This window comes from Netta rufina (assembly GCF_964035555.1).
Source record: "Netta rufina genome assembly, chromosome: 20".
In the NCBI taxonomy this organism is placed as follows: Eukaryota; Metazoa; Chordata; class Aves; order Anseriformes; family Anatidae; genus Netta; species Netta rufina.
The window spans coordinates 2,323,432-2,351,368 of record NC_140144.1 but is presented as its reverse complement, the minus strand read 5'-3'; the positions used below and the strand labels follow the sequence as shown (position 1 = coordinate 2,351,368).

General features: G+C 47.2%; 1 protein-coding gene across 2 annotated transcripts; it reads left to right on the top strand.

Annotated features, from left to right (window-relative positions):
* Positions 1–54: 54 nt before the first annotated feature.
* Positions 55–26,890, top strand: SLC31A1 (solute carrier family 31 member 1). Of its 2 annotated transcripts, none has more exons than XM_084298943.1 (6): positions 55–112; positions 14,844–14,904; positions 19,426–19,541; positions 21,711–21,783; positions 22,175–22,343; positions 23,019–26,890. In XM_084298943.1, the coding sequence occupies exons 3-6, from the start codon at positions 19,431–19,433 to the stop codon at positions 23,218–23,220; spliced, it is 555 nt and encodes a 184-aa protein (XP_084155069.1). In that variant the 5' UTR covers positions 55–112; positions 14,844–14,904; positions 19,426–19,430; the 3' UTR covers positions 23,221–26,890. The 2 variants fall into 2 exon arrangements, with proteins under 2 accessions (XP_084155069.1, XP_084155070.1); XM_084298944.1 differs by lacking the exon at positions 55–112 and adding an exon at positions 13,872–14,624.
* The last annotated feature ends 1,047 nt before the right edge of the window (positions 26,891–27,937 follow it).

Here is a 27,937-nt window from a genome sequence, read left to right as displayed (position 1 = left end):
GGCGGGGCCGGGCGCTCCGGTAGCGCGGGGCCGAGGGGGAAAGGGGCGGGGCTTAGCGGGCGCTGCGGGCAGGGGGCGGGGCGAGGCAGCCCGGCCTCGTGGCGGTCGCGCGGTGAGTGACGAGGCCGGGCCCCCCCTCAGCTCCCTCAGGGGGGCGGGCGGGCGGGGGGGGTGGAGGTGCCGCCGGGCGGGGGGGGCTCGGTCGGGGTCTGGGGGGCACCGGGAAGGTCCGGGGGGTCCCGGCGGAGGTGGTGGGGGCGGTACGGGTCCGGTACGGGTCCGGTATGGGTCCGGTATGGGTCGGGGGGGGCGGCCCCATGGGGCTCTTGGCACCCCCGCGGCGGGTGCCGGGTGTCGGAGCCGCCCGGACCGGGCCCTGCAGCGGGCACCGAGCCCCGGTGTGTGCCCGGGCGGTGCCCACAGGCCGGGCACGGCGGCCCCCGGGGGCCCTGCGGCTGCCGGAGCCGCTCGGGGGCGCCGGGGGCTGCGGGCGGGAGGGCGCCGGGACCCCGAAGGCAGAAACCCCAAACCCAGGTCTGCTGAGAGCAGAAACCCCAGGGCCGGGTGTCCCGGAGCCGGGTCCCAGCGGGGTTTGCTCGTTGGGGGAGCAGAGCCGCAGGCAGGGAACGGCCGCTGCGGGCAGGGCTCGGTGTTGTGCCGGTGACACCTGCACAGGGACAAACCCCGTGCTTCTGTTCGAAACACACACACACGCGTGATAGCTGCCTTATAAATAGTTGGGTGTTAATTGCTAATAGCAGATCGTGCCTACCGGAAAGTGGCCAGCGGACGTGAGCTTCGTGTGGGTGGGCGTCCCGAGCTGCTGATGTGAAGGGAGAATTTGGTGCTCGGCCTCCTTGGTTTCTGTCAAGTTTGCGGTATTCAGGATGTTTTTAAAGAGCGAAGACCTGCATGGATAAGGCGTAGTGATGCACTAGCATTTAATTTTCAAGTGACTTAAGAATACCAGTGTTATAAGTCCTGTTGAAAATATTCTTGTGTACCCAACCTTTGTTTTTGTTGTTGTGTTTTTTGTTTTTTTTTTTTTTGTTTTTTTTTTTTTTAAAGTACAAGGGTTAATTTAGATATCAGGAAGACAGTAAGAAAGTTCTGGTACGATCAAGGGTTGCTGTCCCACGAACAGCCCCTGCGCTGAGCTTTCCCAAACTGGGATTCGGCACAGTCTTAATTTCAGTGAAGTGGGGTAAAGTCTCTGGTGGAAATGCATACTGCAGCACTAAGGCAAGCCTCATTGCTAAGCCTATCCTTAACCACTTGTCATTTTTATTAATTTAAGCTTTGTTCATCGCCCTCTTCAGCAAATGAGCTTGCAGCGGGCTTGTGGTTGCACACGAGTTCACAATCATAGACCAAGTTTTCCTGTCCATGCTCAAATGCCAAGCTTCAGAATGCTTACTAGTGTGGTATTTTGTGCAAGGGTGGATTAAACTCTCTTCACAAGTATTTATTAGTTTCTTTTAATCTGTTTGATCTTCACTTGCCTCTGCTTGAGCCTGAAGTAAGTAAAGCTCCTGCAGTATTTTTTATGAGTAACAATATGGGATTGTGTAGGCTAAGTTAGGATTCAATTTAATTGCTCCGATTCTTACTACTTCTGATGTAACATTTTCTGAGACTTTCTGGAAGGTTTCGATTATGTGCTACTTTTCCTCAGCCTTCCTTAAAATGTGGGGCATTGAAAATGATGTGTAAATATTAGCGTTTAAATGTGTGTTGGCTTCAGAGCAGCATGAATACCTTGGTGAAGCCAGCTGCTGTATGATACAAAATTAAAGTGATGCTTTTTGCTATGTAGATTGAAATCTGCACTATGCATTTTTTACTTCATTCCCTGCTTCTCCCCCTCTCTTCCCCCCCCAAAAAAAAAAAAAAAAAAAAAGGATAGAAAAGAATAATATTTCCAGAGGGGCTGTACACTCCCACACAACTTTGTTGTACGAACTGCTAAATTTTATACAGCTGTTTTCTACTGAGATTTTGCCAATTGTTGGATGTTACAAAGAATTATTTGTATTTCCTGTTGGATTTTTAATCTAGAGCAGCTTTTGAGATAGGTGGATAATTACAATAATTTCTCCAGGCTACAGTAAAGATGAAGAATTAAGTCAGCTTTTCAGGTCACTTCTGCATGTGTGCTTTTTTGTTTTAAAGGTGTGGTCCCTGACAGGTATTCTGACTTGCAGTGGTGCAAGGACAAGAAGGCCCTTCCCCTTCCCTCTTTTCTCAAAAAAAGGTTTGGAAGGGTTCTTCTCTGATTCCCACTTCTACAGAGCAACTTCCAAGTTTTGGATGAGTGAGATACCCTATCCCTGGATGAGAGTTTTATTCTTGAGAAGGGAAGGCACTGAGAACACTAACCTTTAACAGTCTTCTAGTACAAACAGATGAGAAGACCTGCCGTATTCGCACAGTAAGTCTTTAGTCAGTGCCCTATGGAGCTTCCTTTCAGCGATCTTGTTTTTCAGTCAGATGTTCGGTCAGAGGGAAGACAAAATTTTTGTATTCTTTGAACTAAAGCATAATATTTTCTCCTTTCCTCTTTGGCTTCTGTATTTGCTATAAAGACTCCTCTGCCCAGCAGGAAAATTTCATGTCTCTGAGACCTGCCTTCTCCACACTTGACTGAAGGTCACGCTGAAAGTTAGCAGTAATCTGCCTCAGAATTTTGTGAGGTTGAGCTGAAGTAGACTGCCAGCATGAACTTCTCCAGGAATCTGCCAGGAAATTGCTGGGAGTCTTGGCACTTTTTTGTTAGGGAAGAATGAAAAAGATTCAGTTTAGTTAATGTTTTTTTGTTGTTGTTTGTGGTTTTTTTTCAAGAAAATTGAATCTTAGTTAATAGAGTACTATTGCCTTTTGTTTCAATTCTAGTTTCTGGAAATATTCCCAGGCAAGTCCCAGGGGACTTGAGACCAATGATTTTTTCATTAACCTTTTCTTCAGCTGAAAGCTGGAATCTGCTAATGCAGGGAATAATGGAACTAGTTATTGCAAGCAAATTAAACTCCTGTTTTGTTGCACTACAAATTAACTTTCTAAAACCTTTCATGTTTTGGTCCTGGAACTTGACTTTTCTGGTCTAGAAGCCAAGTCTAGATGGGGGAGGCTGTGATAAAATATCTTCTTATGCTTTTCCTTCTCTGTTGCCCCAATTGTGGTTGCCATCTGCTCAGCAAGGATTTCACAAGATGTCTTTTCCTCCCTCTCTCCCACCAGTTCATATCTGTAAGAGTCCTTTCCATTTGAGCAACTGATTGCTGGCTGGAACAATTGCTTATATGAAAAAATATTTTAAATTTAAATCTATTTTTTTTTTCTCTTTTACTGTGCACACATAAAATTACCAAATCCCACAGTCATTGTTTTACCACAGGTGTGGAAGCCATTTATAATCTGTTTAAAAAAGGTCTACGTGCATACAATCCGTTCGCTCTGATATTGGTGTAAATTAATACAGCAGAGCATGGTATTTCTGGATAATGGACCAAAACGTTGCAAGTGATTGAGCTTCTTCTGGAAGCTCATGTGCTGAGCATCCAGTTCTTAGTGGATGCTCAGCACATCCCGATATCAGGCCTGCGAAGCTGGGAGAACGCCGTGAAGAGGATACAGCTGCTGTACAGCCAACAGCGAGAACACCAAGTTCTCTCCTGTGACTTCAGGGAGCTGCTTCGCTTCACAAAGCTCTCCTTTCCCATGCATGCTCAGTAGGGATCAAAGATTCAAATCTCATTCCTGTGCTCAAGGAGCGTGAGCTTGGAAAATGAGCTTTTTGATATGTTGAGCTGATCTTTTGGCTAACTTGCCTAAGAGAAGGCTTGACAGTCTTAGCTTTTTTTTCTTTTTTTGAAGACTTAAGATGTCTCCTTGGTGGAAGGTGTGCGTACACTTAAACTTACAGGCTTTTCTTTGTTACAGGTAATTTAATTGGACTTGGATTTGTAGGATTAGGTACTTTCAGGCCACCTCCAAGATGCAGTGCACTTCCTCATCTTACAAGCTTACGCTCGGTAGCCTTCCAGGTAGCCTGCTGCTTTGTGAGCTTGGAGAAGCAGCTGTTTGAAAAGCAGAACCTCACAGCAAATGGCTCCAGGCTGCTGAAGGAGATGCTTGTCCCTGTGACCCGGCCTGCTTCTTTCAGATGCTGAACACGCTCTGTGTGGGATATCTGAGCAGCCCTTTGCGGGCTCGGTGTCTGAGTGCCCAGCCTCGGTGCACGGTGCAGCCCAACAGTTCCTCGCAGGTCCCGGCTGGGTTTCTCCATGTTGTGTCTGGACAGAGGCAATGCTGAGAGCCAGGGATCTGTTTAATCAGTTACTACCTCAGTTAACTTTTCCTGCTCTGAAGGGCTTTGTGCTATAGCGATTTGACAATGTATTGTCACAGCTTGCCTGCGTTTTCCAGCTTGCATCCTTTACTTGGGAAAGAAAAACACTAACAAATGGAGCAGGCTCAAAGGCAGTGCTCCCTGCAGGCAGGCGATCCCAGCTCATTCTCCTTCAGCCCTCAGGACGTGACAGCAGCAGCTGCTGTCAGGGCAGTGCTCCGTGGGAGGGCAGCAAGATACCCTGCGTGTTTCCGATATGGTAAGTCAACCTTTGGACATCAAAGTGATAAGGGAAGTAGCAGCTCAAGCTCCTGAGGAACACACCCAGCCATGGAATATTATGGAAGCGAAATACAACTTAGAGCATTGGTCTGGTTCTCTTGGTTGACTCTTTTATGGCTCCCATATTTATCTGAGCTCCTGGTCTGATGGAGATAATGAGAGACTGAGTCATGATTTCTGGGTTCTCTGCCAGGAGAGTTTTATACAAATCAGGTTTCCATTAGCTTTGGTGGCCGTCGTGAACTTGGGATAAGACATTATCTCACAAGGAAGTACTGAACCTTAATGTTTAAGGTGGTGTCAGTTGAGACTGAAGGAAGCCAGAGAAATAAGCTATAGAAACTGTCAAATTGAAGCCTAAATAATTCAAAGGAAAGAGTTTTTTGTGTTCCTGCTGTGTGTTTGGTTGTACTTGTAAAGCCATTTCTGTGCAGCCTTCTTCATACAGAGCATAAACACAAAATGGTGTCCTTAGTTATAAAATATCCTGCTCTGTGCATAATAAAGTCTAATACTACTTTTTAGTGGAGAAGCAAAACGGGCAGAATACAAAATAGCTTAAAAATACCTTTTGGCAATGATACGACTTTCCTTAGTTTGCTGAATTAAGTAAAACTTTCCAGTGCATCACGATTGTAGGATCATGTGCGCTGCTTGCCAGCTGATTCCTTTTCATGCAGCTCTTGAAACCACTGTGCTTACAATACAGGCATTTATATTGCACAGCCCAGTAGAGCTTCTTGAACTTTTTCTTGTTTGTCACATTTATTCTTCTATCGCTGATGCCAGCTACTAATCAGAGAGGTCAGAGAGTCAGTATTTGACTAGGATGTCATTGAAGACTTTCTGCACATTTTATCATGTGTCTGCTTCATTGTCATCTTTTGCCACCCCTCTAAAACCCTAAAAACTGACCTGTAACTCTGAAAGCTTCACGTTTCTTCTTTGTGGAAAAGCTACTAAATGAACCTCAGCTTGTTCTGTTAACGATATCCAAAAGCAAGCAAAGCACTAATTTCTCTGACAAATGAAGATCTGAAACATGTTTTTTGCAGTGTGTTTGAAAATCATCTCTACAACGCATTTAGTCAGTCATAGAATGGCAGAGTTCTAAAATCTCGGTGCATTTTTGAAAAGGTCTTGTGAGGAAAACTCGGGAGTTACTTTAGCTATCGTGGAGCTTTCTGTGAGCATCCCAGGCCTTCATCTGGTCCTGACATGATTGACTTCTGTCTTCTGTGGGCTGCATAGGTCGAGCGGCAAATATTTATCTTGGGTTATATGAAATCTTTGGCTGTAACAATAGGGATTGTCAATATTTTGTGAGATGGTTTCACCCAGAGTAGAATGTAGCCCAAATCCCTGCTGCTTCAGCCTTTATCCCTGGTTTTGCCTACCAAGGTGAAGCTGAATTCCCCACTGACCAGATTGCAGGTAATAGGTCTGGCTTGAAATTAGCTGTGGGTCAGGCAATAAACAGGTTTAAAGCGGAGTAAAAGTGATCAGAGTTAAATCCGAGCAGTAGTTAATGATTAGCCTTTTTATAGATAATGATATGCATTCTGCTTGTCAGCATTATCTGAAAGTTTAGAAACTTTGATCCGTCTCAGGATTGTAGCCCATTTGGAGAAGACTGCTCGCCTGGAGGCAGTAGATTGAAAATCTGTCCCTGGAATAGTAAGTACTCAGATTCTTTCTTTTTTTTTAAGCTCTGAATCATTTCTACTTTGGATTAGCAGCTCTGTGGCAGCCCAAGGATTTGAGAGTTAGATGAAAAAGGCAGTGTTAAGGCTTATTCCCAGGGTGGTTTATCGTCACTCAGAGCTAGAATCAAAACTCTGTTGATCGCTATTACTTCTAGCTTTCTACACCCTGGGGGTAATCCTGTCAGAAGAGTGTCATGAGACCAAGACTACTTGACTCTTCCAAATGCAAGTCCCTTCCCAGAGCATGGCTTGGTTTCATGGCTCTTTCCTGTTTCCTGGTATCGCAGATCTTCTCCCCTGCTGAGGTGACAAAGCTTCAAGGTGGGATTGTATTTTTGCATCTCCCAAAGTGAAAATGTAGAGGTGCTCTGTTCTATGGACTAGGGCAATGAATTTGTTTCCCTAACTCTTACAAGGATTGACATGACTGTTTGTGTGTCAAATGTTCCATCTTCTTGCTGTTATCTGAGATGAGAGAGCAAGAGTGGGAAAGTGCCTCTGGAGATGTATATTTTGGTCTTAACCATCTGCCGAGCCAGAGATCAACATCCTGGGCTTAATTAAAAGCACAGTAGCATGGATTTCGCTGATGGTGACATACATTCCACCTTGCATTTTGCTGAAAAACAGCTTCAGGCTTCTCAAAACAAACCAATGTTTTGGACAATTGAAGCCCCAAATACTTTGTTCCTCAGCTCTGGTAGAGCAAGATTTTGTTCGGAGGCAGAGTCGTAGATGGTGACAGAGAGTGAAACGAGCAGGCATACATTGCGCTTCTGTAAGCAGGGAACACTAAATATTTTTTTAAATAGTTTTGCAAACTATTAGTCGTTTAGTGAAAAGCCAACGTTTAAAAGGTGACCCTGACACGCCAGACCAGGACTTGGAAACCCAAGCGTGTTCCCGTGTGAGCTGACATCAACCACGCGTGGCTGTTGCGGCAAGGTCTGGCACGGGCTGCAGCATGACAGCTCCAGGGGAGGCGGACGGCTGAGTGGCCGCCTTAAAATGCTGTGTCTGCATACGGACATGCACCTGAGGAGCAACTGTAGGCAAACAGCCATTTAAGGATGAGAAGAAAGGGAGGAGAAATTAGAGCGAAATGTGCTCCTGGGATTTTTATTCAAGGAAGCTTTCACATGTGGTAGAAGCTAATGCTCAGTGAAGGTGTTGCCCTGCGATGAGTGTGTGGCAGTACTGGAGATGGAAAAACAAGTATGAATTGCTTACATGGGTATATCTCATATCATATGTGTTGAGTGGATTCCTAAAAGTGGATTAATGAGGCTTTCTGGAGGGTGCTTTTCTTCTCGTCCAGGTTCTCAAAACAGCCTGAAAGCCAATTTAGAACTTGTGTGGCTACTGGCTCTTTCTGGCCTAAGACTGGCTGTGATGGTGAAAAATACCCAAAGGGGAAAACCAAGCCTGTTTTCTGTGTGTGCAGGTTTGTGTCTATGGCTAAGTTGCTGTCAGCTGATCCATCCACTTAAAAGTGTCTTTGTTCCCACTGCAGTGCCTTAGACATGGCCTGAGTTGACTGGAGGGAAGACTTTTCTGCCAAAGGATTCCCAGGATGAAATGTTTAAGAACAGGAGCTTTTTAGTTAGGCTGCTGATCTGGATCCACGTCCATCAATCGGAGAACCTTTGCTCTCCAGAGCATGCAGCATCTCCTCCCCATCTCTGCGAGAACTGCTGAGTCCTTGGCACGTACAGGGCATTAAACTACACGCACAGCTGTAGTGCCCAGGTGGTGATGAGGTGCTGAGCAGGCAAGCTGCTCTAGCTGAGCTGGGAAGTTAGATGAGATGATCTCAGGAGGTCTCCTAGGCCTCAGCAGTTCTGTGACGAAAAAATTCAACCACAAGCACTCCTGATGTCTCATCAGGAACAGTAAGGTCAAGTAGAGGAAGATCTGTGAATCTTCTGAATTGTGTTGATGGACTTTTGGCTTCATTTTATGATGCTATTCATTTTATTACCTTGTGCATTAGTTCTGTCTGCATGAGACAAAGGTATTTATGATCTCACTAGATAACATCAGTAATGTTTCACCTGTATTAAAGGCCAGCTAGTGCACTTTTAGGGCACATTGAGTCACACGGCATTTTTGCAACTGCAGAAAATTTTGCTTGCTTACTTGAGAATGTGCTTGCTGGCTCCTAGTTTCATTGTGTATCTCCTGAGATTATTTTACAGTTTTACAGGATTTAAGACTAGAAGGCACCATTTTAGCTGGGGCTGGTCAGAGCTGCTAATAGTGTTTATACTGGTGTGTGTATTCCACTTCAGCAAACCATGTAGCAATGCTTTATCAGATACCAGCTTGCAAGCAGTACCTTGTCCGGCGTTCGTTATGGATTGATGGCATCCATGTGTGGCCACTGAATGGTCACAAACAATGATACAATTCCTTACCCTCTGGGCAGGGACACCCTTTTTGGGTGAGGCAAGCTCTCTCCTTTTCATACATACCAGTGCTGCAGGTGGCATGAACCTGCAAGAATCTGATTGCTAAATTAGTGAACACAATGAAGAAGGTTGTACACAAAAGTTTTTTTTTATGATTTATTTTTTCAGATGTGAATTTTGCCATCATTAAATCAAAACAAAAGTCTCTTGTAAATAGAAGAATCCATGCTGGAAGCTGTTCTTGATTAGGACATATAAAATAGGAAGAGGGGTTGAATGTCAACTCCTTCAGAGCTAGGTTCAGGAAGCAGAAGTTATCTAATATCTCTGTCAGAATAAGGTTTCAAATATAGATTGTGTTTTTTTAGATTAAAAAGTGTTTGAAGTGTATCGTGAGGCTCAGGCCCTGCTGCAGTCCCTCAGCATGGGGCGAAGCAGCAGGACGTGCCCGGCTCTCAAGCCGCATGGATCGCATCTCACTGCTCACCATTCCTGGGCTCGGTTGTGTAACATCTCTGCAGAAACCACTGCCGAGGATAAGGAAGTGTCTATTTATTCAAGAAGTTGTGTAATGTTGGAAAGTGCGGGTCATGTGGCAGCTCTCTTCTTTCTTCCTCCCTGCTGCTGTCCTGTTGCCCTCCTCTGGCAGCAGGGAGGGCTGGGCCGCTCGCTCCGGCTGACAGCAAGCACCGAGAAGTTTCTAGCAGAAGGGTCCTGCCTGAACATCAGGTACAGTGAGAATGCGCTCAGCTATGCTGGCATCCCACCAAGGCCTGTTAAACCACTGGGATTTAACCTCTCTGCCTTATCTCTGCTTAAATACAGCTCGGTCCCTGGGGCGAGGGGAGGCCTCCAGGTTTCTGTTCCCTGGGTGTTGGGCGTTTTGTGAGATGGGGACGCGTTACTGTGCTGCTGGTTCATACCCTTGATGATCTGAGGAGGAGAGATGGAGCTGTGATAAATTGCCCTGCCAGACTGCAGTCTCGGGATAATTGCTTCAGAAGCCTTTGGCATGCACAGGGAGTGCTGAAGAAGTTCTTCTGCAGATGCCTCCTGGGAACGGCCTTTGATGGAGACTTGTTGGTACTAGCTCTGCGTTGGTGCTGGCTACGAGGAATCCTGGTGGAGGAGCCCTTTAGCCTGGCAGTTTTAGGAAGAAATGGTAACGGAGCATCCTCTGTCAGTTTTTGGCGCTTGTGATCCCGTGGCACACCCAGATGAGCGGGACAGCCTTGGTGTGGCAGCTGCCTTGCTCCGGGAGCCGTGGGGCTGGCGCTGACTCCCCAGGCCCTGTGTCTGTGAGGTGCCTCGGTCTCAGGTACGTCTCTGCCCTTGGGGGGCAGAAAAGAGGGGTGACTGTGTGGCAAAAAGGAGAGGAATAAACAGCGCGGAGCAAATACAGAACGTGAAAGGTTGGTGATGGAAGAAATAGAGAAATGAAAGTGGGCGTGGGTCAGTGCTGCCTACGTACAGAAGGGAAGAAGCTGCTCGGGAGGGGCACAAAAGCTCTGCGCTGGCACCCGATGGCACCTGCACCTCCTCGCTTCGGGCTGGGTGGAGGTGCTGGGTGGAGGCTGTGCCAGGGCCGAAGTGGTACCGTGAGGGAATGGGAAGGCTCAGCGCCCTCAGAGGTGAGCAGGCAGACTTTGAACTGTTGAAGAGATTGTGGCTGCCTTTAGTTGGCACCGCCTTTGTCACCGGGTCGCCACCCACTGGTGCAGCATCTCCCCTTTCCTGAATGCCGACCGAGATGTTTGTTGCTGTGGGTTAGCAGTGAAAAAACAGCGCGCCGCTGACAGCTCTGTTCCTGGCCTCTGCTTCTGGTCAGTGGGTATGCCCACTGGGCCAAGGTGGCCGGGCTTTGTTTCCTGAGCTGCACTTTTGATTTGCTCAGCTCAGAACAGTCCCGCTGGCTGGGGTTGTCAAGGAAGGCCAAGGCTGGGTTGTGCTTGGATCCTTTAAACTGCCCCACCAGGGTCTCTGCGTTAATTTGGAATCACTCAGGTTTAAAGGACTCATGTTTTATCAGGATGGTAGAAGGTTATTGCTGGTGTACTGGAATGCTGCAGTTCATGCTGTTTCTAACATCTTTTTCTCCAAAACTTGTCACCGCCTCCTGCCCGGCTGTCCTTTGTGTGGATAAGAGCAGTGCATGCGTGTGTGCACAGGTCGCCAACCATCGGCAGCACCGTGATGGTTTCAGCATCTGTCCATCACCCAAAAAAAGCTCCCTCGAGCCAGCCTTTTGTGGCAGATGTGTGCTCAGCGGTGTCTGTGAAACCAGCACCTGTAGACAAGGCAAGTACCACGCCGTGTTTTGCAAGCCTGCATCCTGTGGTGCTCGCAGGAGCTGCCAAGTGCAATTCCAGCGGCTCTCCCGGTGTCGTGCCCTTCCTGAGCTTTTGCATTTCTCAGTGCCAGGGCGATGCTCTATTTTCAGCTGCATGACTGTGGTCTAGGCAGGAATACATGCTGCTGTCTCCTCAGTCCAAAAGCCTGTCGCACACCTTCAGCAATGTTTTCACGTGTAGCACGGCGCAGGGGACCGCAGGGAGCTGCTGTGCTGAAGAGGCGGCGATCCTCCCAGGGTGGTGGGGAGCAGGTGGGGGTGGTGACCCCCAGGTTGGGCCCAGCATGGAGAGTTCTCTCAGATTGCATTTCTGCATTCAAAACAAACCTTAATGCTTGTTAGTCCGTGTGAGAGTGTGTCCTGGCTTCTCCTGTAGGTGCGGGGAGTTCCTGCTGATCCCTGTGCTGATGCGCCCCCAGTGCATTGCTGACCTGGATTTGTGAGAGCAAGGCACAAAGCAAGGAATGACGGCATTAGTGCTGTTGCCTTGTGCTAAATGTGGCTGTGATCTCAGTGGAAGGAAGCTTACCTGCTCGCCTGATGGGGCTGAGAAGTGGCCAGCACAGCAGAACTTCAGCCTGGTGGGGTTTGGGGCCCGCTGTGAGGCACCGGAGGACCAGTGCTGGTCCTGATGGGAGGTGTGCGTGAACTGGGGCTGTAACTGGCAGACTGCAGTAGCAGGAGTGAGGCTGCAGCCAGGAGAACATTGGCAAGGACTCCTCAGCTCTGCTGTGCTGCCTGTGGTTGCCCACCATGTATTGCTTTTCCATCTCTTGCAGTTTCAGTGTGGCTGAGCACCACCAGAGGAGTCCCTCTGTTGCTCAGGCTGCCTAACTCAATGTTATTTTCTCCGTCTGTGCAGATCCCTTGCTAGCATTTCTTAGCCTTTCCTCCACTGTTTTGGGTTTTACAGTCAGTGTTTTTGCTATGCAGGGTTGTTTCTGCTGCCTTCCACTTCACTGGGCCCATTAGTAATGACATGGGTGGACTGATACTCTGCTTCGTGCAGTCTGGTGCATTGTCCTGTAAAGAACAGCTTGTCCTCGGATCATTTTTTTTTTTGTTTTGTGTTCAAAGATTTAGAGATTTCCTGGGGAGTCTGCATAAGCTGAGAGCTTAGGACTGACCTTCCCCTTGCAGGGGGGCAGATCAAGCAGGGTCTCTAACAGAAGGTGATCAGACAAGTTTGCTATGAAAATAAACTCCCCAAGAGGGACGTGGCTGGGGCCATGTTAAGAGGAAGAGCTCTGGCCCCTCCTTCGGTAACAGGGATCATGCTGGGGGAAGGCAGTCAGTTTTTACCTTAGCTGTACGTGTGGGTCTTGCTTTGGTTCAATACAGAGGACCAACGCTGATACTTCATCAGCTTCTGCTAATCTTAATTTTAATTAAAAGTTGACTGACGTATATAGCTGCTCGGAGCTGCCAACTGATTTGCAACTCCAGGAAGTCTGTGCGAGCCAGCATCCCAGCGGGAATCCATGCTCCAGTGTTGGACCACTCGTTTTTGTGATGTGCAGGACTATAACGTGACAGCTTCATCAGGAGGGTGCAGCCTCTGTCTCTTGGGGAAAGAGCAGCCCTAAAACGAGAGGAACAAATAGGTATTGGTACAAGTGTGGAATGTGGGAAAGAAACTTAAGAGTTGGAAAGAAAAAAACAAACGGTGGCAGCCAGGAGCCCTGAAGGATAGAGCTTTGCAGCTCAGATGAAGTGTGAGAAAAACAGCAAAACGACTATGCTTTTGGCGTGGCTCTTCAGGGGCTTTGCTAAGACCCCCCCCCGAGATCCCCCAGGCACTGAGGAAGGGGCATGTATTTGCAGAGCGTAATCATTGCCCCCAGCCGTGGGATCTGGCTGTTCTGCAGAGAGCCTGAGCTGAGTTCTGGATTAATTGTTCACCCTCGAAGCTCCCTGTGTGGGTGGCACAAGGCTTTGCTTCGCTCTCCCTGCATATCCTGCCTCAGTCAGTGAGTTTGTTGGGGTGGTCTGAGGAAGGTTCCCTCTCAGCCTGGGCAAGCCGTCTGTCTCAGGCATGGTTCGTGAGCAACGGAGTGATTTTGGGGTGCTGGGTGCCCTGCTGTGCCCTCCAGCATCCATGGCTGTGCTGTAGTGGTTCCAGCTGGGGTCCTTGGTGGAGGTGGTGGCGGAGGATCAGTTCTTCCACATGGCTTTCTCCCCTCCCTGCATTCTAACAGCCCCCTAGGGTATTTGTAAAAGTCCTTTCTTCCACTTGTGCTTGGTAGCTGCTGAAGAACCGCTCTCCACATGCTGCTGGTCTGCTGCATCTCCCTCCTCATGCCCTTGCTGACTGCTTCCAGCCTCTGTGTGTCGTGCTGCCCCGGCACTGTCTCCTCCTGAGGCTGCACGCTGCGTGCTGCTGGTAGAGCTTTTCTTCTGTCCATCCCATCCTGCACTCCACCCTCTGATTCGAGCTGGACATCCTCCAGACTGTCTGTCTTCTTCCTTCTGAGCCTTCTGAAACCCATCTGCACCAACAGGCAGCCACGGGCCTGGTGCTTACAGGTGGAAGGTGCGCTGTGTCACGCAGCGTGTCTTTCTGCTCGACTCCACTGATTCAGTCTGCAAGCTTCTCCTGTCCTGGACAGAACCCAGGAAATCCAAGCTAAGGCAGCCTGGCAAGCTAACCTTCATACGGAGCTTCCCTCCTGAAGCTGTTCCCTTCTCTTCCTTGCTCCTTGTCTTTACTCCTTCTACTGTGTCGAGCTTTTAGGAAGTTCTAAACTTCTGGTGAAGGCTCCTGGGTGGGACTCTGAGGTAGTGACACAGCTCCAGGCCAAGCCACACATTTTTGCTGTGACCTTGTGAACATAGCTGACATTCTTAATGTACAAGTAAGTGTTCATTCTTCTGGAGTTGTGCAAGGGGAAAGAGGCATGCAGTTGGGAGGTATGGGGGTCAAACTGTGTGTGTGTGGGGTCAGTCCCTCCTTGAGCATCCGAGTTCAGCCTGGGGTTGCTGAAACTGCAACGAGGAGAGCTCCGAGGGGAGTTTTGGCTTTGGAGAGCAGCGGTGCGTATTTGTAAAGCACATTGCAGTAAATTGCTGAAGAACAATCTGTTTGTTCCCCCTATCTTTAAAGTGTGCCTGTGCAGCTTGGCGCAGGAGGGCTCTGGCTGGCATTGCTGGGTGCTCTTGTAGTAGCAACAGGTGGAATTTGGCTGTCCCTTGGCTGTCCCCTTGTCCCTTTAAGCAGCTCTGAAGCTAAGCCTGGGATCCTGGAGGAAGTCCGCCAGTTTGGGAAAGAAGCAGTTAAAGTTGTCAAGTTTGCCAGGAAACTGACTGAAGTAGCAGCAGCGCGGGCCCTATGCTGACTAGCTCAGACCATTCGGTGCTGACCACGGCTGGAGCCAGGGAGTGGTGCTGGAGCGCGTGCAGACGCTCAGTGTCCCATCCCACCTCCATTTACAGCACTTGGGAGGAAAAAAAAAAAAAAGGAAAAGATTGGGCTTGAGGCCACGAGCTCAGAGCCAGAGTAACTCAAACAGCCTGCCAGCCGGACTGCCGTGAGTAGAACACTGAAATTTGGGTTGCCTTTTCCATGACTCATGTCTTTCGTACGTAGCGTTTCTTTGTCGTGCAGGACGGCGCTGTACGTGATGTGCAGGCAAGAGATCTTTGCCTTTTCAACTTGCTGTTTTTAATCTTTTTCCCTTGGCTTTCTCTTGGGTGCTTTCATTTAATTGTCAGTAAATCTTACCAGATGTTTTTCACTTCTTGTTTAGGAGGAGAGAAGGACCCCCTGACCCTGTTCTCGCTATCAGAAACGCTGTTGGAGACACTTAGGTAAGAACCACGCAGCTGTGCTCGGGCAGAAATCCGGGGGTGCTGTGCAGGAGCTATTCCTGTAGGCAGGGCTGGTGTGCTTGCTGCGCTGGGTCACAGCAGCCAGAGCAGCCTCTGTTGAACAAATAATTAGCGTAAAGAAAGCTGAAGAGGTGTATTTTAAGGCTTTTGGGCAAAGTCGGGGGAATTGGTTTTATTTCTTGCTTTTTCAGAACTGGCATGGGAAAGATGGGGGCACTGTTCTGAAGGGGAGAGTTTGCTGCTGGAAGGGGTGTTCATTTAGGGCTTCGTTATTAATCCTGTTAGACTTCTGATTTGGAAAGTGGCTTCATTCCTTCTGAATGTGACTGAGGTACTCTGTTCATGCTCCGTGTTTCAGACTGAGCTGACTTGTACAGCGCTTTCTGGGAGCTTGGCAGATCCTTTCTTCCCAGAGCCTGTCCTGTTTGTGTATCCTGTATGTTGCTGCGTGTCCTCTGTAGTAAAAGGTGTGTCTCCCTTGGGTGTCTGGAAGGCTGTTTGCCGCAGAAAACTGTGATTTCCTATGAATTGACGGGATTCTGGATTAACTGTTTCCAGAGCAGAGCCACAAGAGATTAAGAAACTACTGTAGAGGTTGTAACGGCAGTTGTCTTCTGGCTGAGATCTGCTTGAGAAGCCTGCTTTGTGTTTGGCTTCTCACCAGGCTCGGCTCCTTTTCCCACTCTTTCTGTTGTGCACTGGCACAAGATGCCCGTCTTCCTTCCCTTCTGCGTGCCCTGGAGCCACTGCCAAAGCTTTCCTCTGTGCGTGAGGTGAGGCAGCGCTGGTGAAACGTTGGCAGAGGGAGAAAGTAAATCCCAGTGCTGAACCTGAGCTAACAGTTCATTGTTGCCAGGTCCTGTTCCTGCCTGTAGGTTTCTGTGATTCCCCGGAACCAGCCTGGTTTGCTGAGCTGCCACAGTGGCACTGCAGCGGAGGGGCACAAAGCTCTGTGTGAACACAGCCTGCCTGTGTGCTCAGCTCCGTCCTGCTCTGAGGTGACAGCTTAAAGCAGGAGAGGTGCTGTGTGTAGCTCTGGGTCTTGCTGTTTTCCCTAAGAATTTAAGGGGTCGTGAAACAGAGGCTGTGGCTTCTCTGACCCGGGACAAGCGAAAGAATCAAGCCCCGGAAAGAACTTCCTCATTCCTCTGCCCCGTTCCACCCTATTTGTTTTTGTATGTGGTAGATTACTGTGGAGGGAACAAAAAATCCTTGTATGTGTGCATCCCTGGTAACAGAGCAGCGTGGAGACAGGTACACCGAGAGGTCTTTAGGTGTGCAAACACAGAGAAGTGCTGGAGCCTGGTGCAGCCGCTGGCTGTTCCTGGTCCCCTGCCCGGGGCGTGCTCAGGAACACGCCCCAGCGCCTCTTTCCCTCTGTGCAAACATGTGGAGCAGGCACCGGTTGGGAGATCAAGTCACCCATTCAGACAAAAATACCTGCTGCTGCAATGCTGGGTTTGTTCATGGCTAAAGTTATTTAGAGAGTTTGCTGTAACAGCAACCAGGGTGTGTTTGTTTTTTGCTAGGTATGGCACCAGGCTTGTTAAAAATGGTGACCTTCTTTTTGTGACAGGCACAGCTCGTGTCAGGCAGTTTGTTTCTTGGAGTCTGCAAAAGCAAAGCAGAGATTTGCAGCTTGAAATATTAGCATTAGTCTATTGCTCCCGCTGTCCAGATACTGCTTTTTACCCTGAGACAAGGGTAAACAGACCTGCTAAGATGTAAAACTCAGAGACTTACTGTACTGGGTTGTTCTGCTGGAAGTGATTTATTTTTAAACAGCGTTGTGTCCACACATTGGTTATCTTTAGTAACAGAAAGATGGCTGAAGGGTCGATCTTGGCTATTTTCTCTTGAGTAACTTAATCCCCCATGCTTTTCAGGATCTCACAGAACATTTTTCAGTGTTTGGTAACTGCAGTTGGGGGTGGGCTCGGTGTCAGAGCACTGAGGGGACTGGGGGCAAGGAGCCACGCAGGTGAGCAGCCAGCAGGCTCCGTACGCCGTACAAAGGCTGCCCGGCCACATGCAGCTGCTGTAAGTACTGGCCTTGTTGTTTGCAAGGGAAATACACTGTAAATACCTAGAGAAGACTTACATTATTTCAGTCTTTGTGAAGACCGGTGGCAGTAAATCAGTGAAAAATTGGACACAAACCAACCACGGAGGGAGTTTTGACCTAGTAAAGAGCCGGGGCTTCTGTGGAGTGCATTGGGACCTGCAGAGTCTGGTGGCAGCGTAATGCTCTGAACTGAATGAGTGGTGAGGTGGGGCTGCAGTCACTGCTGAGAGTGCCAGGGCAAAGGCTGTGGATCAGTCAACTAAAAGAAGAAGGAGAGACGAGATTTTGGCCAGGGGAGAGGGGCGGTTCTTACATTACTTCATTCCTCTTGTGGCACGCTTATCTTTGATCCCATGGTATAAACCACCTTGGCTGCTCTTCCTTCTCTGCTGCAAAAGATATTTTGAAGCTTGTGTGTCTTGACAGAGGCTTCCTTTCCAAGTGCTTGTATTTTGGGACTTCAGTTCTAGCTCTTGAACATTTACTCTCAGAAAGAGTGAGCTTTAAAGCTATACTATGTGAAAATCACGCTATTTGCTCTGCGGGCTTCCTTCAGCAGTGCCTGTCCGTGTCAGGTGAGCTGCTTCTTGCATTAGTCTCTGTCTTTTTTTTTTTTTTTTTTTCCTTGAACATTTTTCAGAGCTCTTTTTCTGGTCTCTGTATTTAAGCACAGATCGAAGGGGGAGGTAAGTGGAATAGCCATGAAATACTAGAACTATGGGCAGGGAATACATTCTGCTTTTAGCCAGTGCCAGTAGCTTATACTATGAGTTAATTTTCCAAGCAAGTTATTGTGGAGGAGTCTGATGCAGTAAGAGGTATGCTACAAACTTTCATTCATTAATTTCAGTGTTAATTGCTTTCCCCTTGCTTTCCTCCCCAGCACTGCTAACTTTGCTTCCTTATCTCCCACAAATCTTTAACTTCTCTTGTTGCTGTTCTGCTTTAACTCCAAAGCCTTCTGAGACCACCTCGTGTCACTGATGTCCACAAGGACACACTGACTGTCATGTCCCGGGCCCCCAGTGGTCCCTGCACAGCTCTGCCATAAGGTCTTTGTCACAAACTGGAGCAGCTCCACCATCAGCTGGTTGCCGTTTGGGTGTTTGCTTGCTAGTTCTGCTTTCAGCTTGGAGAGCTTTTCTAGAGTTTCACTTCTGATTTCCGGTCTAAATATATTCATACCTATCTGTTCAAACACCAAATGTACTTCAGTTTTCTAAACTAGTTAGTTTAGGTTTTTTGAGCTTTTTAATAGCTTAGATTTTTAGAGCTTTTAAAGCTCTTTTCTCTGTTATAAATGCTCCTGATGATTTACCTAGTAGGAAGTCCCCCCCCCTTATTTTTTTAATAATTTAATCAGATAAAGTGTCTGTATTTTGATTTGATTTCACTTTATTTTACTTGTGGACTGGACCAGAAGGCTACAGAGTGCTCCAGACAGGATCTAGTACAGCAGCAGCAGTGCTTATCTTCAGTGGTATCTCACCTGGACTATGCTGGGGTTGTCTTTGCCTGGATCATCACTCTGATGAATCCACTTGTTTCAGGACTGACTGGTATTCCCGGGTTGTTTTCTGTCCTGATGCCCTTTCCACCTGGTGAACTTTCAGTGCACACCAAGAATTGTTTCTGGTTCCATCCCAGGTTGTGCAGGGTGCAGAGTGCAGGGGCCTTGGGCACATCTAACCACTAGGTGCATTTTTATTTTTAACGTAGAATGTCCAGACATACCTGATTCGCAGTAACCTGATTAGGGATTTAGACTGGCAGCCTTCTCAATGTTTTTCTCATTGTGTGTAATGTGATTAGAGGGGAGATGTGACAAAGTAAAGCTCATGGAAATGAAATTGGATTGCCTGTGGCTATTGCAGACCTTTGCCTGGCGATAGGTCTTGTACCACCTAACGTCGTTTCTTGGTTAAACATGTTCCCAATAAAATGCATAACTGTCAATTAAGAGAAATACTGTAATCTGATCCTTTAGTATATGCAATTTATAAAGGGGCTTGAGACATTTTTGCCTCTTGCATGACTGCAATTGAGAAGAGACTTCTTCCTCTTACAGATAAGAAATGTTCCTTTATGCTGAGCACTTGTCTCCATGTGCTACCTCAATCACATTATGCTGCCCTTCTGGCAAGTATGTTTAGGATGGTGCAGCAACACAATGATGTAAAGCTGAGAGGGACACACCTCCTTTAAATGTTCCTGCTTGCTTTGCTGTATGTTCTTTGCAGTCAGAGTGCAGGACCATGAGGATGCTCCAGGAGTTTATCCAGAGACAGTTATTCTCAGGCGATATCTTGGTGGCTTAGAGTATTTTCTCTTGCAGCAGCAGTAGAGAAACTGTCCTCTGTTTAGAAAAGAGCTTCATATAATTTTCTCCTTTGTTTGTCTCATTTTTTCACATGCCTTTTTGATTATCTCTGTAGTGAAGATGTCTCACGATTCCCACATGAACAGCTCCATGTTGCCAACCATGCATCCTGATCATCACCACACTACAGCAGCCTCGGGACATGATCATGGATCTGGGATGATGATGATGGTAAGTAGCACGGTCAGCATGAAGTGGAGTGTTTTTCCTTGTCTGTGGTTCAGGGTAACTTGTCATCTTGAAGACTGTTGTCTTCAGAACTGGAAGTTTAGCTTAGCTTTAGAAGGCATGAATCAATCCAATTAAACCCAGGCCCTACTGTGCTCTCCTGTGGTGAGAGTGGTAGGAGGTGATAAGCAACATGAAATGTATTTCAGAGCTGGGGATTCTATGGTAAAACGGTCTTCCCTGCAAAAACCTTTCTAGCAGCCAGCCTGGCGTCAGCTCTCTGGCAAGCTAAAGGCAGAAATTCAAAGTGAGCATTTTCCTGCAAGAAAAAGAGGTAAATGCAGTTTGCCTGGGTTGTTAGCTAAAACAGTAACCGTCACTGAGAGGAATGCATGCTATTGCAGTGGGTTGTGCTGACCTGCAGGCAAGCAAACTCTGTGCCCTTTTTCTCCTGAACTTTAGGCACGCACTGGAATTGGGGAGCAAACTGCTACCAGGGCTCTTTGCCACACTGGCAGTAAGGGTGGGCTGCTCCTGAGTCCTGCTGCTCCAGCTGGCTTTGATTTAAGCAAGTTCAGGCTTGTGCACGCTGGCATCACTGAAGCTTTGTAGTTTCCATGATGACCGTAGGATCTGTGTCATTGTGTGTAGCCACTTCTAGGGCCTTTATCAGCTCTTCCTCCCTTGTCTAAATACTTTTGGGGTGAGTTTGAGATTATTAAAATAGAGTTTAAGCTTTTAAGGGAGGGAAGAGTGTGCATTTCAATCTAAAATAGGGATGTATTCAGAAATGCATTTTGTAAGCTTTCAGTTAAAGTTTGCCTGGCAGCCATACGCCCCAAATAGCAGCACTGCTGCTACTTCTATTGCACACAGTATCACAGCAGGAGAGCAGAGGATTAGAGAACCCTTCCCCTTCTGAACATGGCCCCGTACAGAGCCCAGTGGAGCTTACAGTCCTGCCTTATCACTGATGGCATATCTGGAAAAGAGTCTCAAGAGCTCCTCATGAAGCTCTTCATATGATCTTACAGCTAATTAGAGACATTCTCCAATCTATTACTTTTTGTATAATTACTGTTATTTTACAAGTGTCACTTGCTTATCTTAACGGATAATTACAGGACCATGCCAGCTGAAAAGTCTGATTAAGTGCACGACATTTTGAGTTGGCATTGCTCATACGATGGTCAGGGAAGGAAGTAAATAGGTAAAATATCTTGGATAATAAACTGGATACATGCCAATGAATGCATATTCCCATTCCTCACTTGTACCAAGTATCAATACCTGTTTCAGCTATGGTTTATGGAATTAGGCTGTAACACTCTTTGATTTGTGGGTTGTTTTTTTTTTTTGTTTTGTTTTTTTGGCATAAATGTAAAGATACCAAATTCATTTTAAAAACTGGTGTTTTATAGTCACTTTGCTCTGGGGCCGTGAATATCTGCTGTGCTCAAAACATGCTAAGCTGCAATGTATTTACCTGGATGGGAAGATGACACGAACTGCAGCTTAGCTGGGATCACTGGTGTCTCCCCTTCCCACAGCATTCACTGTCTAGGTCCAGAAGCCCTTGTTTTCACCCAGGGGAAGCTCTGGTCCCACTCTGTATAATAGTTGTTATTGTACATGCATTTAGGCCTCTCCTTCTCCCCTAGAGTATTAGGGGGTTCTGTAGGGAGACAATAATCAACTGGCACAGTGCAGGATTGGACCAGGGGATTCAGCTATACAAGCCCGTCTCTGTGTGAGCTCATATGAGGTCGGGGAGGAGAAGTAAGTGCCCTATACCCCAACCCATGAGTAGTCATGGGGAGACAAGGGTGAGCTCCATAGAGACATCCCCAGTCCCTGACTACTATTGATACTGATGCTGAGGAGAAAACAAACTGCAAAAGCAAAGAGAAGGCACTTTTCCTCTGCAGGGACCTTGAAGAATTATGCCTTTTGACAAGGGGCACTACCTAAAAGACCTAGAGTTGGAAACTGAAGCATCTTCAGCCATGGCTAGCTTGTGTCTGTTAAAGTAGAGAGGTTTTTTTGTCTATCTTGTGACCAACTGAAATGATCTAAATTCTTGGTGTAATACAACAGCCTTTGATAAATATTTTGTGAGCTCCATCTCAGCATGGACTATTCAGGCTCATTTCGATGTTATGTCTTGGACAGGCAATGACTTTCCACTTCAGCTATGAGAATGTGCCATTGCTGTTTTCTGGACTTACAATCAATACTCCTGGAGGTTAGTAATGCTGTCTCGACCATTCCAAATAAAGTGTTTGCGGTTGATGAATGTTGCTGGTATTACTTTTTATTATGCCAAAAATATCCAGACACACCACAGCAAATCTGTTTTAAATGGCATCTGTGGGGTAAAAAAGAGGAAGATGTTCATGTAGTTTCAGAATTTTACTAGTCTTACTAGCCAGAGTGATTGATGGTTTCATTTCATGTATGAAATTCCAGTTGGTGTGTGAGTTAAATTCACATTTACCACCTCTTTGTGTGTGCACAAGTGCCCTGTTGTAGGCCATGCAGTTTGACATTGTTGAATCGTATGGTGTCTCTTCTGACACGTTTTAAAGGAAACATCTTGTGTTCCACAGATAGAATAACATTTCCTCTTTTGTCAGAAATGGCTGGTGCCTTTGTGGCTGTCTTCTTCCTAGCCATGTTTTATGAAGGCCTTAAGATTGCCCGAGAATGTCTGCTTCGTAAATCCCAAGTCAGCATTCGCTACAACTCCATGCCAGTGCCAGGTCCCAATGGCACTATCTTGATGGAGACGCACAAAACTGTTGGGTAAGAATCTCGTTTCATTATAAGACAAATCTTTTTAACACCTGAGAAAGGCAAAAATTGTGACAGAATAAACTTTCTCCAGTCAGTATAACTCTTTGTAAAGTACATTAATTGCAGACTTGGACACTGCTAGACACTTGAATGACTTGGCCAGCCTTCAGGGTGGAGGACAAAAGAGGGAAAGCAGCAAGGATGCAGATGAGCTTTTATTAATATTATTTCTTTCCAAAGCCGAAAAGAACACATCTGGGGAGCTCCCAGAAACAGAATTTGGGTGTTATCGCCAGCCACCCTGACAAAAAATCCTTAGAATCATCCTGTTGACAGCTAGTCAAAGCCTCTTCTCAGAGGAAAAAAAAAAAAAAAAAGGAAAGAAAAAAGGCAATTCTGCTTTTTAATGGGGTTAAAATAAACTTCAGTTTTATTTCTCATCTAAAACTTTTGTCTTCCCAGCAAGTACTGTATTTCATTAACTGTCAGTTAACTCTGTGGGGAAAAGCAGGTCCAAATGACAAATGCATGCAAAAGTTTATGTCCAGCCTGCTTTATCTCCTCTGCCATTTCATGCCCACCTTGGCATCTCATCAGCCTGAGCTCTGTTTTCTTGTAAGGAATGTGCATTTTCCCATCTCCGTCTCACGGATACTGACTGTTCTTTGGGTTTTGTGTTGTCAGGCAGCAGATGCTGAGCTTCCCTCACCTCCTGCAGACAGTACTGCACATCATTCAAGTCGTGGTCAGTTACTTCCTTATGCTGATCTTCATGACGTACAACGGATACCTCTGCATAGCTGTGGCAGCAGGGGCAGGGATGGGCTATTTCTTCTTCAGCTGGAAAAAGGCAGTTGTTGTGGATATCACTGAGCACTGCCATTAACACTGGACGCTGCCCAGAAGCCCCTCCATCCCACTGCTCTCTTGAAATGCAGCCATCATGTAGACTGGATCATTCCTAAGCTGAAAGAAAAGATACAAAGAAAACCAACTGGAGTTCACCACAAGTTCCTAGCTGGGGTGCAGGGATGTGAGGAGCTGGAATATGCTGCTCCCCCATGCTGCAGGCTGGCAGCTGGGTTGACTCTTGAGGGTCCCGTGGTAGCCATTGGCTAGGATTTGCTTTAGTCTTAGATTATGCTGTGATTGAAATTAGTTGGCTGACAGAAATGTAGAGGTTATTCCTTTTTTTTTTTTTAAAAAAAAAAAAAAAATTGTTTTTAAATTGTAAATGTACATCTGTGAAGGTTTTATGAACAGTAGCTAAAGATCAGAGTTTCCAATGGAGCCTACATGTGTGAATGGATATTTTACTTTTTTTTTTTTTTTTTTTTTTTTTTTAATATGTACATAATACCAGGGGAGGAGATCTTCCTGGCATTGTGGCTTTGGGGCCAATGGCACCTTCTAAGGCAGAGCTCCATAGGACTCAGCCTCTGAGGAAGACTTGGTGCTGCACATCAGACACACTCAGGTCTGTCCTGGCAAGAGAGTACCTTGACCCCAGTGCTTCAGGGGGTCTAGGGGAGTCTGTCCTCCAAGCCCATCAGAGTATGACAAGTGTTGCTAGTCTTCTGACACATCCAGTGGTTTTACTCAGCTTCAAGTGATAACATTTCAGTTTGGCTGCTTTCACTTCCTAATCATGGAAATTTATGGAGTAGATGCAGAACAAGAATTGTGTATTCACAGGGCAAACAGATTTTAAATAGACCAATGAACCCATATTGATTTCACGTTGGATGGATCTAGAGCTAGACTTCTGGCTTACTAAAACTAATTCTGTAAATGAAGCAAGAGCTAAATGATTTATTGACGCTAAAGGATAACGTGTCTGAAAGGTTGTTCCTTCAGTGAAATGAAAACAACCTTGTTTCTGTAAAAGAGAGATTTAGGGAAGTGAAGAAAGAAAAGATAGGATTACAGCAGCCTTTAGTTAATTCTCAGGTGAAATTTGGAGCAGCTTGGGCTGATTTAAAAAATATTCCTAATGCAAATGACTCCTCTTTGTCTTAATCACGCTGTGACTTTGTTAGTTGGAAGTGCAGGAGTTGAAAGTGCCAGCAGTGGATACATGTAGCACAGTAAAGAACTTCCCATTTGGTGCTATGAGCTTTACACATTTCATGAGCAAAACAGGATAGCTTCCTGGATGGGTGATGTGCAGAAAACACTTTGGGTTTTCCAAGGAGCAGTTTTGGTTTAGCACTTTTATTACACTGCTCCTTGTTGTAGGGAATGTTGTGCAGTTAGAATGTGGTGCAGAGCTGGAGGTGTTCTGCCCAGGATGCTCTCTTTGTGCCTGTAACTGGCTGAAAGGGAAGACGGTGAGATTTCCAGAAGGCCACTGAAAAACAGACACCGCTTTCAGGCTGATGACTAGGATGTGCCACGTGAACAGGAAGTGCTTTTGAGATCAAAGTGTCTGAGCACACTCGGTAGCAGTTTGTTGTTTTTTTTTTCCCCTCCAAAGATGCTACTAGTTGTGCTGTTAAGAGTAGCTACGTAAGGAAAGCTGATCTTTGTGAAGAGGTTTCTCTGTCCTGTATGCCTTACGGAGCACAGCCCCTTCCTGTATGTACGGATTCCTCGCTGTGCTGCTGACGCTACCACCAGCAGAGCTCACCCTCTGAATGGCAGCAGGAAGCCTGTTACTGCCGCTACCTGGCGTCCTGCCGGGTCTTGAATTGCACCACCTAAAGTCAACCTTCCTGTGGATGACGCCAGGTATTTATTTGGTCATCTTGTTTTCTTTGGGCAGTGCAAATACAGAGCAGAAGGAGATGAATTAAAAGCAAGCTCAGGCTTCTGAATAGCTTCTTTCAGTAACAAATTTGCTTCTGGGTGAAAGAAGTAAAGCTATTTTCATGGAAAAAATTGTGGCAATCTCCTGATGAGAGACAGGCTAAGCTCTTCCCCAGTCAGGTCTTTGGAGAGAGTTGTGTCTGTAGCAGGCTGCAGAAGTCACAGGTAGCCTGGTGCCCTCTCTCTGCATCAGTCACGGAGTAAAGATCTTCTGTGCCCTTTGGGAGTCGTGTTCCTCTGTGAGAGGGGCAAACATACCCTTCCAATCCCTATGGGAGAGCTGTGTGGACATCTTAGTGCTTGTCAGAGAAACGTGAAGCAGTTACATGCTGGAGTTGGCTGTTTGTGTTTTGAAAGCTTTGTGCTGCAGAGACCTCATCCCTGAAGGGTTTCAACACCTCTACATTTGGTCTCGTGAACAAGCTGGGGCTGTTGCCGTTACAGGGATGTGTGATTATAGGGTACAGTGGCTTTGTGTGTTGACACTAGGTAATTCATATACCTCTTGCTATGTCTTTCTGTAAAATAAAGCCTTTGCTTGGCCAGATCTTGCTGTCACTGAAGCTTTTTAGCCACCTTTTGCATTCAAGTGACCAGACGTGAATTCTCTGATTGAAACGATCAGATAGGTGACTTGAGGGTCATGCAATTGCTGTGGCTTTTACGATACAAATTCAGTTCTGCATCACTGTACATGTCACCTCCCTAGCATTGTTTCTGCCTTGTGGATGAACACCTCTGTTTTTGAAGTCATCCCTGCCCACCCCGTACAGGAGAGTGCGCACGGCTTTCTCCGGCACGCAGAGCGAAGTGACGCTGACTTAGCAGGAAACTGGGCTGAAGTCTCCAAAGCAGGTGCCCCAGCTGCCTTCCAGCAGCTCATGAGCATCACGACGTGAACATCAGGGGCTTTGGGTGAGGTGCACAAGGGAAGGCCTGAAGAGGAGGTGTCAGGAGAGAAGATGGCACTCAGGCAACGTGCTGTCTGCGGTGGGGACTGTTGCCCGTAGCTCTGCTCCCTTGGCACCCTCTGTGCTGCTGAGCTAGCTGATGCAGAGAGGCACAACTGGGAGAGGGACATCTGTAATCCCAGCTCTGGCCATGCTTTCTTTGGTTAAATGTTGACAATCCAGACAAGCCACCTACCTCCCCGTGTCCCAGCCTCCCTCTGATCCTCCAGCCTCCACCGGCTGCCATGCTCTTGGCCCAGCCTGCTGTTTGCCCTCCCAGACTGAGCAAAACCCGGCCTCCCGGCGATGACTTGCGCTGAATGCTTTTGGTGCAGTCCCAGCCTTTATGCTGGCTGCATTTAAATTGTCTTGATGTTAACACTAAACTCGCATCGAGCAGTGCTTGGAGGGAGGTGAGGACTCTAATGATTATTAGACTCGAGTAAATTAAACTCATATGTCAACACATGTAGCATGCTTAGAATGTGATGTCCTGTGTCTGTCTTTGATCGCACCCTGATACTCAGTCTCCACACGCTGTGCCTCTGGATTATCATCTTGGAAGAAGTGCACAAAGTATCCAGGCTGCGTTCATCAGCTGGCTTCTGTTTTTCTTGGAGTGCCTTTTCAGTTGGGCTGGAGCCAGTGCCAACAGATCCAACAGGATGTATAGTTTTGTTTACAGCGGACTGTCACTTTTGATTTTACTCTTGCTTTTTGTGGAGGTAACTTGTCTAATGTTACTGTGCATATCAAGTCTCCTGTATATAATTAACCAATAAAATAGATTGCATTTTACTGTGGTGGATGTGTGCTTTAGAAACAATCTTCAATGCAGAGACTGCAGCTGAGGTGAAGGCCAGCAGCTTTACTGAAACATTCAGAACGCATCTCCAAGAGTAAGTGTCTGCTCTACCAGCGCCAGAAAACTGTGCCCTGGACTGCCCCAGCCCCTTTTCTCTGGCATGACTCTTCTGTGCCAGCTGAGACAGTGCAAGTGAGGAGCAGGGGACAAGTGCTCTTCTTACTGTACCTGGGGAGCCGAGTAAGGAGCAGCATCCCCTGAGCCTGCCTCTGCCATGATCAGTAAGCCCTGAAGCTGCTAGAACAGCAATGTGGGAAGCTACTGGTGTGAGAGTAATCCAGTTGTTTCAGTCCCGTTAAACTTAGCAGAGTGTGGGGAAAGCTGAGCTAGAAAGGGGGAATTGATGCCCCTTGTATCTGCTTTCTGGTGCAGAGGGAGTCAAAGGATGTGAACTTTGGGGAGCTGTAAAGATGAGCCTACCTGGGGCATAGCAGCTGTCTGTATACAGCAAGGAACAGCAGTCTCCCACCCACAGTATTATTGTTGACTGTTCTCATCCACTGATGAGAAATGAGGCTCTGGGTTGGTTTTACTTCCCCGTTGCAACCAAATGACGCCTGAATGGCAGAGTAATCCCTGGTCAATCTATGAGGTGTTAGGCCCGCTAGCCCAGATTGTGACTTCCCAGTCTGAGGAACAGTGTGAAAAGTTTTAGGCTCTGTATGTTTCCCCTGCCTGGCCTGAAATCTGGCACACCTACAGGAGAAGTGTGAAGTTAGTGCTGCCACCATCCCAGCAGGAGATGCAGGATGCTGCCCTCCCGAGGGTTTGGCCGTGGCACGGGGCAGTTTGGGCAGAGCGGCGTTTCACAGACCGGGGGCTGCCTCCCCGGCCTTTGTAGGAAAAATCAGAGCAGCTTTGCCTGGGGGGGGGGGGCAGATTCGCGACCCCCCGGGCTTTTACTCAAAGGCCGCGAGGCGCCAGGCGCTGCCCCGTGCCCACAGTGGTTTCGGGCACCCAGGACCGGCTCCCACCGGCCC

Coding starts and splice junctions, on each gene's coding strand:
- SLC31A1 (XM_084298943.1), top strand. CDS start 19,431: ATGTCTCACGATTCCCACATGAACAGCTCCATGTTGCCAACCATGCAT. Junction 21,784..22,174: donor TACAATCAATACTCCTGGAG/GTTAGTAATGCT, acceptor CTCTTTTGTCAG/AAATGGCTGGTGCCTTTGTG. Junction 22,344..23,018: donor GAGACGCACAAAACTGTTGG/GTAAGAATCTCG, acceptor TTGTGTTGTCAG/GCAGCAGATGCTGAGCTTCC.